The 15,117-nt window shown below is 60.7% G+C and overlaps 1 protein-coding gene across 10 annotated transcripts in view; it reads right to left on the bottom strand.

Moving 5' to 3' along the window:
* Positions 1–15,117, bottom strand: part of ANKRD11 (ankyrin repeat domain 11) — a 189,008-nt gene that overhangs the window by 5,365 nt on the left and 168,526 nt on the right. For 5 of the 10 annotated variants that reach the window (XM_035024584.1, XM_035024583.1, XM_035024589.1 and 2 more), the window contains 5 exons: positions 11,729–11,899; positions 11,388–11,591; positions 10,056–10,198; positions 7,714–7,861; positions 839–7,335 (listed from right to left, as the gene is read on the bottom strand). In XM_035024584.1, the coding sequence (XP_034880475.1) occupies positions 839–7,335; positions 7,714–7,861; positions 10,056–10,198; positions 11,388–11,591; positions 11,729–11,899 (7,163 nt within the window). Of the gene's footprint in view, positions 1–838; positions 7,336–7,713; positions 7,862–10,055; positions 10,199–11,387; positions 11,592–11,728; positions 11,900–12,006; positions 12,959–15,117 lie in introns of all 10 variants that reach the window. The other 5 variants (XM_035024590.1, XM_035024591.1, XM_035024593.1 and 2 more) reach the window with 5 other exon arrangements.

Genomic DNA, 15,117 nt, shown 5'->3' with positions numbered 1-15,117 from the left:
TTCAGGGTGCGATCCCCCCGCCCCGCCAAAAAACGGGCAGCAAGTCACCTGCACGTGGAGCAGGCCGGGCAGGCTGGGAGTGAGCAGAGGAAGGCTGAGGTCGGGCTCTGCTGTGCGAGCAGGAGGCAGGAGCCCACCCAGGGGAAGGGGTGCAACAGGAGCAGCAGGGACGTGCAAGATGTGTGCCTGATGGCCCAGACGTGGACTCGAGGGGGCTGGGAGACGGTGTGCACGGTGGGGTTTGGACGGGTCCCGTCTGCACAGACACGGGGTCACTGGGTGCCAATGGAGGACGATCAGGTGGCCAAGGGAATGGAGTAGACGAAAGGGACCAGAGGCTCCGTGTGCAACGCCCACGGTGGGGCTGGGGGCTTAGGGACATGCCCTCTGGGCGGAGGAGCCCGCAAACCCCACAAAGGGTGCACTTGGAGAAGGTGCGAAAGGGGCCAGGGTTGCTCGGGCTCCAGCGTAAGGAGGATGAAGGCCTGGCTTCGCGTCAGCAACATGGGGCCACCGGGAACCGGGACCGAAGCATGGAGGGACTCACTCAGAGGGGCCAGGCCTACGTGTCCGTGGAGGCACTGGGGTGTTAGAGGGGATCCCCGAGTGGCAGGGAACGGCACAGCTGCGTCGGTGTGCGTGATGCGGGAGGTGGGTAGTCCCGGGTGAGGAGGAGGGACACCCACAGAGCCAAGTGAGCAGATCTCCTGACCCCGAGGCGCTCCGTCAGCAAGGCCCACCGTGTGGGAGGCTGGTCCCCAGAAGGGCAGCAAGCCCTGGGGGCTTGGCGTCCGCGCTCACGCGGCCCGCGGGGTCCCGGCCCCGCCCCGGTACTCACCACGGGGATGTGCAGCTTGCTGAGCGGCTTGCCGTCCAGGAGGTAGGAGCCCGTATAGGTAACGTACTCGGCGTAGCACTGGGGTGCCTGAGGGGTGATGTAGCAGAGGATCTTGCGCTTCTCCTCGATCTTCTTCCTGATCTGCAAGTATTCGAAGTAGGGGTTGGACCTGTCGCTGTGGTAGGGCTCGATGTCGTCCAGCTTGATGGCGTCCACGATGGCGGCCAGCGTCTGCTGGATCACTTCCCGCGTCTGCTGTGTGGACGTGTTCATCTGCTGCTGCAGCTGCTGGCTGGAGCGCTGGAAGCGGCGCTTGCGTGGGTGCTGGGCCTGGGGGTCATCCTCCTCACAGCAGCGGCCCTTTGCTCGGGGGGCGGGTGCGGGGACGGGCTCCTTCTCCGAGGGGGGCGAGCTCTGCTTGTTCTGGTTGGCCAGCATCTGGGCCCGGTTCCTGGTCATGCGCTGGGGGATCTCCTCCACTTTGGGGGCCTTGGGGGCTTCGGCCGCGGGTTTGGGTTCTGGTTCCATCACTTCGGGCTGCATGCTGCCCAGCGGCCCCTCGAGACCGGCACTGTCGAGTGGGCCGGCCCCGTCCGCCACGGCCGAGCCGTCCACGGGGGCGTCGGGCACGCTGTGGGATGCGGCCGGCGCATCTTGGCCCTCGGCCGCCTCCTCTCCACTCCCTGGCGGTTGCTGCTCGGGGGGTGCCGGCGCGGGCCCCAGGCTGGAGTCGGAGTCCTCAGGGACCCTCCCCTCCGACACGGCCCCTGCTTCTACCGCGGCTTCCACCGTGGCATCTGGCTGGGGCTCCTCCGGGGGCTCGGGCTCAGGCTCTGCGGCAAGCCGGGGGGCCACCTGGTCAGGAGGCCGCAGGGGCTGGTCCTCGGCGGCTGCGGCAGGGCCATCCCCGCCATTCAGGACCACAGGGGGCCCCGCCGGGGTCTCTTCCGGAGGAACGAGGGCAGGCTCTTCTATAGGTTCTGTTTCGACGTCGGAAACGTCTTTCGCTTGAAGAGGGGGAAGATCTGGCAAGGAAAAGGGCCCGAGATCTAAGTCGTCCTCGGCGCTGGGGAAGCCGTCGGGCCAGGGCACCGGCTCCACCTGGCCGAGGGCCGACAGGTCATGCCCATTTTCCAAGAAGTTACTCTCCATGGGCCCCAGAGCCTCCACCTGAGCCACGGTGGTCAAACACGCAGGCTCCGGGGCCGTGTCGGGGGCTGCTTCCGGCAGCGGCTTGCAGTTGGAGAAGAACGGCTCCAGCCTGGAGGCAGGGGCAAAGGCGGCTGGTTCCTCTGGGGCGGAGACAGAGGCCGGGACCGCCTCCCCCACGTCACCTTTGGCGCCCTCAAGTCCAGGCTCGGTGGCCGACAGAGGGTACGAGTCAGGGGAGCCTGGGTAAGGGGGCTCTGTGGCCCCAAAGGGCCCCGGCGCAGCAGGGTGGACGGCCTCACTGGGGCAGAAATGCTGCGGGGACTCTGGGAGTCGCTGTGGGGACTTAAGCAGGAGGTCCGGCCCCACAGGCCAGCTGACGGGGTTCTCAGGGGCGCCCCCGATCAGGCTGCAGGAGAGGCCCTGCTCCGAGGCCGCCGGGTGCGCCCACTCAACGGGCTCCTCCGTGATGACCGTGCTGAAGGGCCCCTCGTCCAGTGGTTCCAGGTAGCTGGGCTCCGGGGGGATGATGGCGGCAGTGGCCTGCTGGTCCTCCGTGGCATCCAGGGGGATGCCCAAGTCAGGCGGAAGGGCTCCCTCCATGGATGGGGCCAACAGCTCATCTCTGTGTGGAGGGGGGGACTTCGCTTGTAAACCAGGGAAGGCACCCTCTGGGGAGGGGGTGGTGTTGACCGCGGCCGCAGGCGGGCAGTGCAGAGCGTCCGCTTTGGGGGAGGGGATGCCATAGTCTGGGGAATAATACCCCGGAGACAAGCAGGCAAACTTCTCGGCAGGACCTGGGGGCCCAGGGGCCTTGTCCTCCAGGTGCTGCCCCGGTGAGTCGTAAGTGGACGCGGTGGGGACGCTCTGCTGTCTGAACAGCTTGTCCCCAGGGCTGAATTCCTCCTCGGGGGTCCTCCTGATATCAACGGAGACCGAGCGGTAAAGGCTTGTGCACAACGGCCTCGTAGGCGTCTGGCTCGCGGTCTCACAAACCCCACCCGCCGCTACAGAGAACCTGTCGAAGAAGGAAGGGGAGCAGGCGCGGGCGGACGTGCTGGACACGGGCTGGGGGTCTGCACAGTCGAAAATGAGGTCGGAGTACTCGTCGGCGCTGCAGGACGGCGTCCTGGGCGTGTGCATGGCCTCCTCGTAGCTGGGGCACGACACCACGGATGCGGGCGTGGGGACCCCGGTGGGCCGGCCCTGGTCAGGCCTGGGAGAAGCGGGCAGGACCTCTTTCATGTGCGGCCCTGCCAACCAGTCCCTCGCGTCCACAGCTGGTCCCGGGTGGGGCTTGTTCTCGGCGGCGGGCGGAGCAGGAGCAGACTCCTTGAGCTTCCTGTCCTTCAGGGCGGGGTCCAGCGCCGGCGGCTTCTTGGGAGGGGCGTCCAGACTCTTCTTGCGCGCGTCCTCGGCGGTCTTCATCCTCTCCTTGAGCTTCGGGTCCCCGGACCTGTGCCGCATCTTCTCCATCTGCTTCATCCTCTCCTTGTGTCTCTTGTGCCGCTCCTCGACCTCCAGGTCCTTCTGGGACAGCATGCGCTCGAAGCTGGTCATCATCAGGTCACCGTCGCCCAGAAGCTTCTCTCTGGGCCGCGCGTCTCTCTTGCCCAGGTCTCTGGACACCGGCAGCTTCTCGTTTCCGTTGCTGACCTTAGCCGGGTCACCCTTCTCTTTCTCTGGGTTCTCCTTGAACTTCTCCTTCAGTTTGGTCTCGCTGAGTTTCAGGCTCTCCTCCCTGGACTTGTCTCTGAGCGGGTTCGGAGGATTGTCCTTGTCTCTGGCCGCAGGCCTCTGCTCGTCCTTGTGGTGCCGCAGGAGCCCGTCCCCGTGCCTGTCACGGTGCTTGTCCCTGTCGTCCCTCCACTTCTCCCGGTGCTTCTCCCTCCTCCTCCTCTCCTTGAGGGCGCTGGCGGTGCTGGACCCGTAGGGCTTCAGCTCCTTCTCTACTTTCTTGGAGGGTTCTCTTTCAGAATCGTTCTTATCTTTCTTCTCAGTGGAGAAGAGCTCGATGGCTTTATCTAACCCGTCCTCCACGTCGGCTTTTGTGCCGTAAGGGATCCCATAAGCGTCGGCGTCCGAAAAGTCTTTGTCGTACTGGCCGGGGTCCTTCCTGCCGCCAGAGTCCTTGTAATCATCGCTCTTCTCTCTTTTCTCGGACTTGTCTTTCTTGATTCTCTCTCGATCGTGGCTTTTCTTGGACGAGGACGAAGAGTGTCTGTGCCTCTCTTTCTCCTTGACCTTCTCCTCGGGGGGCTCTGTGAAGGACACCTCCAGGAGGGCGCTGAGGCCCGGCTCCTGCCCGCGGTCCGTGAAGCTGTCCGAGGACACCTCGCTGGCCTTGTCGTTGGAGTCCTCCCTGTACGCGTGCAGGGCCTCCTCCTCCAGCTTCTCCAGCAGGCTCTTCTCGGCCTCCGTGCTCCTCGATGCCTTCCTGTCTCGGCAGTGCTCCCTGTCTGGCCTGTCCCGGTGCCTGCTCTTGGCCTTGTCCTCGGCAGGGGGCTTCCTCTCCACCTTCTCTGGGGGCTTCTGTTTGTTTTTCTTTTCCTGAGTGGAGTCGACGGACATCCGGTCTTTCCTGTCCTTGTACTTTTCTGCGGAGTCTTTATCCTTCTTGTCTTTGTGCTTCTCGAGGACTTTCTCTTTCTTGTCTTTGCCCCCTTCTAGGGCTCCCTTCTCCTTTTTCTTTTCTCGGAGCTCCCGGTCTTTCTGCTTCTCTGAGTGCTGCCGGTCGGCAGAGTGCTTCCGGTGCCGGTCGGGGTCCGGGGGGCCGTCCACTCGGGGCGGGTCCCCGGCCTCCCCGAGTCTGAGCCCGCTGGCAGCATACTCGTCTTTCTCGTCCTCGCTCTCGTCGGTGAAGATGTCTGCGATGTACCAGCTCTTCTCCTTTCCCTTCTTCTCGTCCTTCTTCTCAGGGAAGTCCTCGGAGAGAAGCCCAGGGAAAGTCTTCTCCCTCTTTTCCTTAACTTGGTCGAGAGACGCTTTCCTCTCCTTGTCTTTGCTGTGTGTATCTTTATGCTTCTCCTTGCTATCTTTTTTCTCTTTAAAACATTTGTCAAATTCCTTGTCCTTCTGACATTTCTCAAGGATGGGTTTTTCGCTTTTATCTTTGTCACTGGACTTGTCTTTGTATTTCTCTAATTTCACTTTCTCCTTCCTCTCCTTCTCTCTGGCGGGGTGGAGCCTCTCCCAGGGCTCCAGGCCCTTCCCGAAGTCGCAGTCAGGCCTGTCCTTGAAGCTGGCCTCGCCGCCCAGCTCCTTCAGCTCCTCCCGGAACGCCTCCTCGGGCTTGGCCCTGCCGTCCTTGCGCTCCTTGGTGCCCTCGAGGGGGTCCTTCCGGTCCCGCCCGCCCTCGGCAGACTCCCTCCTCTTTTTGTCCTTCTCGGGAAGGCAGGTGGGGACGCCTTTGTGCTTCTCCATCTGCTCCTTCCTCCTCTCGCAGCTCTTGTCCAGACAGTCCCTGTCCTTCTTCCTGAAGAAAGCGTCCCTGTCGTTCCGCTTGTCCCCATAGTCTCGCTTCTCGCGGCCCTTGTTTTCCCGCTTCTTGTCCTTGCTGTCCTCTTTCACTGTCTCCAGGATCAGTCTGGCCACAGGGTCACTCTTCACGTCCCTGTAGTCTGTCACCGGAGAATCCCAGCTGTCGTCCCCTTTGAAATCAAAGGACGAGTCGGACAGGTCGGAAAACCACCTGTCCTGCTGGTCGTCAGAAAGGCTGAACTTGGTGTCTTCGTTCTCCAGAAACTGACTCTTGTTACAGTATTCATCAAAAGCGGACGAGTCTTCTTTATAAACCTTTTCTTTTTTCAGTTTTTCTTTCTCTTCTTTGAAAGTCTTTTCTTTCTCCTTCGAAAGTCTGTCCTCTTTAAAGTCATTCTTTTTCTCTAATTTTGAGGGCCTGTCTTTGGACTTTTTCTTCCTTTCCTCTTTGTATAGTCTCAGTTTTTCCTCTTTAGGAGACTTTTCTTTCACTAATTTCTCCTTTTCTGCTCTATTTAAACGGTCCTTTTCTTCTCGGAAAGACCTGCTCATGTCTTTGATTCTCTTCAGGGATTTTTCATCCTTGGAAACTTTGACCACCTCCTCTTTAAAGAGCCATTCCTTGTCCTCTGACTTCATTTTGCCAAGTCTCTCGTCCTTCTTGAAGTGGTCCCTGTCATGCTTCAAGGCCTTCAACTTGTTTTCGCTGGATACATCGTTGTCCAGAAGTATGGCCTTCTCGGACCTCTGCTTGGAGTCCTCGTACTCATAGGTGAAGCTTTTCAGCTTGAGTTCCTGACCGACCGAACACAGCCCTTTCTCCTTGTTTTTGTGTTTGTGTTTCGTTTTGTGTTTCTTGACGACCTTCCCCTCCTTGTCCAGCTTGGGAATGGCCCCATCCACGCTGGCATGGAAAGAGCTCTTCTTCTCAGACAGGGCGCTCTGCAGGCTGCCCCTCTTCCTGTGCTCTTGCTTCTTCCTCACGGGCTTCAGCGACTCCACGCTGGAGCCCTCAGAGGAGCAATCAGACTCGCTCGTCAGTCTCGTCCTTGTGGAGTCTGACAGAGAGCTAACCTCTGACCAGGCAGGAGAAGAAATGGTTTTCCAATTGTCTGTCCGCCAGTGCTTGGCGTGCGGGTCTGAGTGGCTGGGGTTCTGCTTCTGGGCAGCAGAGCTCCCGTGGGACGAGGTGGAGGAGGCAGACAGAGAGCTGAACAGGGAGGGGTCCTTCAGCACCAGCGGGGACTCCTTGAGGCAGCCGGAGCTCCCCACCGAGTCCCCATCGTCCTCGCCACTCTCCGAGGACTCACTGTCCGACTCCGATGAGCAGAACTTGTCGTTCCTCTTTCCAAATCGCACTTCTTTGCCTTTTGTTTCTTTCTTTCGCTTCTTTTTCACTTTATTTTTTTCCTTCTGCTGCTTGGAACTGGAAGGTTCCCGTGTTTTGTTACTGGGCAATATTGCATGTGCCGAGAGTCTCAGCTTCTCTCCTGTCCCCACAGTGACACCAACGTCCTCCTCGTCCGACGTGTCTGACAAGATTCGGTGAGCCGCTTTCTTTGGTGCAATTGTGTTGTTTTTAGTGTAACTTTTCACTTCCATTTTGGGTATAGAAATGAAACTGTTTGATTTAGTCTCTTTTCTGTAATCCTTTTTCAGTAAGTGTTTGTCGTCCACTGGAGGGACTCTGTCCTGCTCGTCATCCTCGTCAAACTCGTATTCGTCCTTGACAGGGGTCACAGTTTTCTGGGGCTCTGGATTCTTAGCCTTGTGCTTTAGGCCCTTCTCAAATTCAGAGTCTGTGTTATTGCCCTCAACTGAGCTAGAAGGCGCGAACGACGGGGCGTCTTCCTCCTCTGAGCTCTCTGCTGGGAACAGGGAGGAAGAGGTCAGAGACAGATTCACAGCCACCACCCAGAACAGGCACGGGGAGGGCACAGAGCAGACGAGGTCCGGGCTGCCCTCGGCAGGGGAAGGGAGGAACAGCCCTTCGCCTGATTTAGTGAAATCGGAGGCTGACCAGAGAGAGGTCTGTGTGAAGGCAGGGGTGGCACATAAGCAGTAAGCCTGCAGGACTGTTGGCACGGAAACCCCCGGGGACAGGGCCTGGCAGTCCAGAAGCTCCCAGAAGCACAGGCGTTGGCGGATACGGGGAGGCCCGCTGTGCCCCCCACAGCAGCACAAGGAGACCCGCACCCCATGCTCCCAGCCGCAGCCGGCACACGGTGCGGCGCCCAGCCACTCACCGGTCGAGCTCTCCTCGCTGGATGTGTAGGTCCCCTTGCCCAACAGGAGATTCACCATGGTCGGGGAGTTGGCCACCTTTAGGGGCGTCTCGCCTTTTCTGTTGCTTTGCTGAGGGTTCCCTCCATACCGTAACAACAGCTTCACCACCTACAAAACAGCAGCAGGCACATGAGGGAGCTTCCCGAGAAACACGGGGGCGCTACTGTGCCCGTCTGTGTCCAACTGCAGCCCATTCCCCCCACCGTGCCCGCCCCCCGCCGAGGACCAGAAGCCGTGCACACAGCACAGCCCGGCGGGCTCTCTAGACCCAAGCCTCTCCCGCAGGAAGGAGCCTAGCGGCATCCCTCCCCCTCCCAAGCTCTGCGCCACAGGGAACAGGTCCCAGCTCCCACAGAAGTCCTCCTCCCTCTCCACGGGGTCCCCACATCCCCGCATCTCCTCACATGCGCACTCCCCTCCCACCAAGGATGAGCTGCCATCCAGCAGGGTTCGGTGGGCGTGGAAGGGTTCTGGAAGTTTGGGGGGAAGGGGGGAAGGGGGGGCAGGGGGTTGAGAGAAGAGAGGAAACAAAGACCAAGCTTCTGTAAGGAGGTTTATTTTGTGTTTTCATTTATTTTAGAAGAGCCTCGAAATTTCCAAAGCCGTGCTTTGTCTTACACGGGTAAGGGTGGTCCTGTGAATGACAGACACGCAGGGTGACGTTTCAGCAGCTGTGTTCAGCTGTCTACACCCAGCAACTGGGCTTCACACGCCTGGGGCGGCTTCACACGCCCGGGGCGGCCAGCTCCCTGGACTCAAGTGCAAATACCGAATCCAGTCGCAGCTTTGGTCCAGAAAATGCAGCGTGAAAAGAACCTTTAACAAGGACAGCCTCATCGCTCACACACCCGTTCTCACTTAGGACGCCGTGGCCTCCCCTCACGGGGACCCAGCTGCCCGCTCTAGCGAATCACTATGCCCTCCGACTGGGCAGGTCTGAAACCGACCTCACGACCCTACAGGCGTGTGGCGTTGGCCTCTTCCTTTCCTTGTGCGTGGGGCCCCTTGCAGTGCTGGGACTCTGGTCCCGCGTCCCCGCTGTCTGCCTGCTAAAAGGGCTGTCCCTGCTGCTGGAAGCCACTACGTCCCTTGCCTCCTTCCGCTAAGGCCAACAATGCAGCTGGCCGCCCTCATGCTCTCCTCCCTCCTGCTTCTGCTGGTAACTCTGACCCGGCTGGCAAAGGGTTTCTGCCACACAGACCCTGAAGGCTGCTGGGCCTCCCTGGATAATCCAAGGCCACCACTTCCTGATCCTTTGCTCACTCCTATCTGTGGAGTCCCCTTACCATGTGAGGTCCCAGGGTCCCGGGTCCCAGAACCTGGGCAGGGACCTCTCTGGGGGCCATCACCCTGCACCCATCACCACACTTCCAGTCTATCGCGTGAGACAGTTCCACAATAATAATTATAAAAGGACAGAGATTCAAAGGGCGAACCCCTTCCTCCCCACTCTGTTGGCTACCAGCTCACCGGCAGCCTCATGTCACCCCTGCCCTCCCCCCAAGCCCCCAGTCCCCTGCCCTGGCTATTTTAAGTGGATCCCATGCATTTCATAAGCTTTTTCAGTACATTTCTCCAAAAGGACCCTTAAAACAAAACAAAAACAAAAAACCGCGATGCTTTTATCTTACCTGAAAAGTAAACTACACTCCCTACCATTAAGTACATAACCCGTGTCCAGATTTCCCCAAGTCACCATGGGCATCTTTTCACTCAGAGCCCCTCCCCCCACCGCGGTGACGTGTCACCTTCCAAGCGCTTGTCACACGCTCGGTGCTGCCGGCTCCCTGGCATCTGCCAGAAGCGACCAGGCAGGGCAGCTACAAGGGAGCGTCAGAGGTGCATTCTGGTCTACAGGCGCGGTCCTCGCATGCCCCACTGGGCGTCTCTGGCCGGGGCTCCTCGTGGTGGTCGGGCAGTGACCGCAGCGAGAGCCTCGCCATCTCTGGGTGCTCGCTGCTCCTGGACTGGTTACAACGGTCCTCCCGTGTACTGGCTACATCCCTCAGTGCTGTGTCGCTGTGACTACCACAGCAACAGGGACAAGGACAGGACAAGGACGGGGCAGGGAGCAGCTCCCGAACCCCTCCCGATGGGTGTGATCATTCACCTGCTAACACCCGGCCACACTGCGTGGCCGGAGGAGGGCCCTGTCCACAGGCTGCGAGGGGCCACCCAGGATGAGCAGAGGTGGGGGGGCTGCCAAGCGTGCGGGACGGCGGGGACAACGGGACAGGGAGCAACAGAATGGAAGCCACGTCAGCCGGCAGGCCCACCAGCGGATGTGCGGGGAGGCACCCACCTTGTAGTGCCCGTTGTTGGCAGCGTCGTGCAGGGGCGTGTCGTCATCCAGGCCCTTGGTGTTCACCTCCGCGCCCGCGGCCAGCAGCTGCTTGGCGACGTCGTAGTAGCCGCGGTTACACGCCTCGTGCAGCGCCGTCCAGCCTGGAAACGGACACTTAGGACCTATGTTATTTAATCCTCAAGAACGCCGCTCCTGTCCCGCGGCCGCACTCTCCGGGGGCCCTGACGGTGGTGGTGCCCTGCATGGGAGGGCTGAGGTCCCGGGAGACCCCGAGCGCCCTTTACTGTGGCACCTTGTTTGCTCCGCGAGGAGGAGCTTGTTAACCCCGGAGATTAACAACCTACAAGGACCACTGGGGCAGAGGGCTGGTGAGCACAGCGATACACACGCAGGACACGGGGGAAGGCTGGGGAGGCACCTGGGGAGGACGCAGAGCCTGTCGCCACAGCCGCAGGCTTGGGAGCGTGCCCTTGGTGAAGCACGCGGCTGACGCCACGCAGGAAGGTCTCCCCTGGTGGCCGCTTCTGCGAGAGCCTCAGAGGCCACCAGGAAGCATGGCCTCAAACGTCAGTGTGCAAACAGGGCCCACCCCCATGGACACAAAGTCTAGTACTTTGGAAAATCCTGATCTAGGAAAACTGATTTTTTAAAAAATGCTAAATTAGGTTTGACAGACAACTAGCAACTAAGGCAGCAGGAAAAACTCAGACGGGTTTGTCATGAAGACTGCTCTGCTCATCCACGCTCTCCCCAAAGCAGAGCAAACAGGGCTGGACTCTGGCCCATGCAGCAGAACACAGCGCAAGGATCCTGTGCACACGAGGCCGCAGCGAACCGCGATCACAGGCCCTTCAAGTAAATCACGCTCGGCTGTCTCAGCCGGGGGAGAAACCCCCACTCCTGTGCTGAGCTCAAGGGCAGGCTCGGGGAGACGTTTCTGGCCTGTGGAGTGGGAGGTGTCCCCAGGCTGAAAGGCACAGAGGCGGTGCAGCTTCTCCCTAAGTACGCCAGAGGCAGACCCCTCTCCCACAGAACTGGGGTTTATTAGAACACAGCAGGGTGGTATCTAGAAATTTCCCAATTCTCTTAGAAACGGTGAAAAATAAAATGACCTTACTTTGAAATATCTCCCAAAATATGGATTCCTCCTTCTAAGAAACAGCAAATCACACTGACCTAAGAACGGGATCGGCCCCCGCCCCGCCGCCCATGCCACGCTGACCCCCAGGTCCGGGCTGTGCCTTCCCAGCCCCGGTGCGTGCGCTCGCTCGGCCAGGGGGCTCCGTGGAGGCGGGGGGCGCAGCCTCCCGTCTTGTTGGGAGCGCTCACCTGCGAAGTCCTTGACGTTGACGTCCGCGCCCTCGCCGATGAGCTCCTTGATGCGCCGGGCGTCCCCGCGGATGGCCGCGCGATGCAGGCGGGTCTCTCCGCGCTCGTTTCGCTTGTTCACTTTGTCTTTGGTTTTTGAGGCAGAGTTAGGTGTCCCCTTCTGACACACTGTCGACTGGGAGGGGTGCTTTGGTGTTGTGTCTACTGCAGGCCAAGGAGAGGACAAGTGGGGGCGTCAGCGGGGGGGTGTCCCCGGTCACAGAAGCCGCTAGGACCTGGGCCGTTTCCACGAGGGAAAGGGGACGCCCGTCCCCAAGACTGCCCCAACCCTGGGGGCTCACCTGGGCTATTGGCAGACTCCTCGGCAGTCATCTGCATGAGGAGAGCCACCTGCTGGCGCTCGGAGAGGGGGTAGCCGGCTCGGATCCCAGACAGCCCCATGCCAAACAGCAGCCCGGCCTTCCGGGTGACAGGCTCCTTCTTAATCCTCTTCCGCTCAGGACCCTGCTTCTCTGTGAGGTGGTGGAGGAGACAGGGGGAGATTTCATGCCACGCCGTCCTCAGAACCCGGAGCCTTCCCTGGTGCCTCGGAGCCCCTGCCTCCCACCTCACAGCTCACGGGGAAAGGGCAAGAGCAGAGGCGGCAGCCCCGTGCCACCTGGCGTCACCTCCAGCGGGAACAGTCTCGACACCATGTGATCAGCCAATGAAGCCTGCTCCGCCTCGGCCCCCACCGACCGCTCGCTCCACTCAGGTGCCTCCCCACACTGCCCGCCGCGCGCCAGGCGGTGGGACGGCCCCTCACCGGTGTCCCGGTTCACACAGGACAGGTCTCCGTCTATTAAATACACGTGTGCACACGCGGATTCCTCCTTCCCCGTCCCGCCTCCAAACAGTGCAGATAGAAATGGCAAACACAGTTCAGAAATACATAAACAGATCAAGGCCGACTCGTCAGTACTGTACCTTTCTTCTTGCTTCTAGGGACCTCCATTTCATGCCATGGCCCTTCGAGGAGCGAACCAGCCTTGCAGTACCACGACATGGACTGAGCTGGAGGCATCTAAAGGCATCAACACAGAGCACTAACCAGATACGATGGAACAGCTCAGCCGTTCCGTGTCAGCCTCCTCGGGACGCGCACATCCTCCGCTGGTCTGACCCGTAACAAAACACCCTGCCAGCCCTGAACACAAGCACATGGTGCGGTTTCTTCGAGAAGGGGCAGGGGTAAGGGAGAGAAAATACACCCCCAACTCCATGAACCAGGAGCCAAAGCTGCCCCTCCTGCTGGGGAACTAGGGATCCACCGGAAGCCTGCACCCTCCCCACACTGCCCCGTGCGTGCTGGGTGGGGCCTTTGTGCAGGGGGCCGGGGTGGTCAGGGGGCGTTCTAGGTCACGGGGTGCAAAGTGCAGCCGGGAAGGAGGGTCACCGTGGGAGACTCGGGTCCCTGAAATTCTTCTCTCGGGGCGGGGCGGGGGGGGGGAGCGTGTTCCTCCTGCTTTCCACTCAGCGCACTGGAGAGCTGCCTCGCTGGCTGGGGCCTGCCCTCGGGAGCCGGGTGCCATCTGTGAGAGAACGACCAGACGGACCCCCGTCTGCCTCGCCTGCCCCACTCCAGGACAACATGCCCAGCCCCACAGATGCGGCACTGTACGTCTCCCATGAGCTGCTCCTTCCTGAGAAAGCCGCGCCCTGCTGGAACGTGGGTCCCCGTGCTTTGGGTGGTGGCTCCTCAGGCCCCACAGGCCACCTCCAGCAAGTGAGTCTCTAACCCACCCACCAGGCACAGCCCTAGAGAGGCAGTAAATTCCAGAACATTCCTCCTGGCAACCACGGACCCCGCTCACGCACGGCGGCAGCCCCGTGGCCCCCCGGGGTCCCAAGAAGTTAAGCCATGCTTCCGCAGTGACTCGGGGCCACAGAGCCCAAGTCGGGCATTTGGTTTCAAAGTTCTCCCACGGCTGAGCGCGCCACTGACCTGCCTCTACCCGGTGCCTTCTCTGTTTCTCCCTCGGCCACGGGCTGCTCCCTTCACGTTCTCACGCAGAAACCGGACCACACCCCCAGCACGTACATGCTGACCGACTGCACTACGACGCCCCTGCCGACACAGTGTTTCCGGCACAGGGCTCCAGGTACTAGAACGCTCTCATGCTCTGCAGTCTGGACCCGATTTCTACCCAGTGTCCCGGGACCACCAGAGCCTCTCGGACCCCTGCGCAAGGTGCCCCACGGAGCATACACAGCTCAGGCCGCAGCTGCCTCTCCAGGGGACTGGACGCAGGAAGCCGACTGGAGAAGGAAGGACGCGGAGCTCAGAGAAACACATGCGGTGCCGAAGATTCCTGGTCGCGGGGACAGAGCACAAAGCCAGAGGCCCAGCCGGGCTCTCCACTGGAGTGGACCCAGGGAGGGGCGAGGCAGGGTCTGGGCGCAGTGCAAGCCATGGTAGGGGCTTAGATCCCTCAGAAGGTGGGGGGCAGGAGAGGCATTTCCTGTGAGTGGCAGCTGTAGACCAGCCGGGCCTTTTGCCCAACGGGCTTTCTGCAGGAACACAACGTGCCCCCCACTGCAGAGCAGGACACAACAGCACCAGGCCTGTGGTGTCAGAAGGCGCAGTCACATGGGGGGCGTGGAGACTCCGTGTGCAGGGAGGCCCTGTGCCCCAGTGGGCCTTTCTCTGCTGTGGCCAGGAGCCCTGGACGACACTGGACGATGCTTGGGGACACGAAAGGCAGGGACAGCCCCTCCTGCTGGGAGGGGCCTTGCAGCCCACCCTCGCACACGGCTCTCCCAGAGGGGGAGCGGGACATCTTACGTGTCTTAACACGGGGGAAAAAACCCAAATGTAATCGTATCTTCCTCGATGCCCATCTCTTGATGGTGAAATGTTCTCCAGCAGCGCCAGTGTGTTCCCGGTGTTCTGACTGTAGCTGGTGGGGGGGTGATGGTTTCACACGAGCCTGGACGGCGCCCCTGCGCCATCGTAAGGAAAGCACGCTGACGGGACACCGCCTTGTATTTCTATGGTGCGAGCTCGCTGTGGTCTGTGACGTGGGCGCCACACCGTGCCACCCCTTCTCAGGTGCAGCCCCTGACCTGGCAAATGCAGGGTCCCCGCCCTCCACAGCCAATCCCAGCAGGCCCCCCTTTCTCAGCCGGGCCTTCTGGGGCAGCTGCAGGGCTGGAGTGTGGCCCTTCCCGGTGTGTGGTCCTGAGGGACCCTGGTTTCCAGACTCCACTTCCTGCCACTGTGCTTCCCTCCCCAGCAGAACCCGGACATCTGGAGACAAGGCAGCTTTCCTCCCCGCAACCAGGTGGGAGTGTCGCCGGCCCTCCAGCCACCTCAGCACCGCTCTGCCCCTGCCATCTTGCCACCACGTGCTGATGTGCGTACCCACCCGTGTTCTGCCCACAACAGACCGCACCCCTACACTCAGGGACTCTGCTCTGCACAAACACTGAGGGCTCTGCCTTCCTGGTGCCATCCAGCTGCCTTGTCTCAACACCCCGAGCTCTTTCCCACTTCCTGCCTTTTCCTCTTTCTCTTCCATAGTCCGGGCAATTTCCTTGGTTGTAACTACCAAGCCATGAATTTTTTTTTTTAAAAAAGATTTTATTCATTTATTTTAGAGAGTGAGAGAGAGAGTAAGAGAGCACGAGAGGGGGGAAGGTCAGAGGGAGAAGCAGACTCCCCGCCGACCAGGGAGCCCAACGCGGGACT

The sequence above is a fragment of the Mirounga leonina genome, unplaced genomic scaffold, assembly GCF_011800145.1.
Source record: "Mirounga leonina isolate KUSES-001 unplaced genomic scaffold, KU_Mleo_1.0 Mir_180, whole genome shotgun sequence".
Classification (NCBI taxonomy): Eukaryota; Metazoa; Chordata; class Mammalia; order Carnivora; family Phocidae; genus Mirounga; species Mirounga leonina.
The sequence above is the reverse complement of the archived record's forward strand: the minus strand, read 5'-3'. Positions and strand labels throughout refer to the sequence as shown.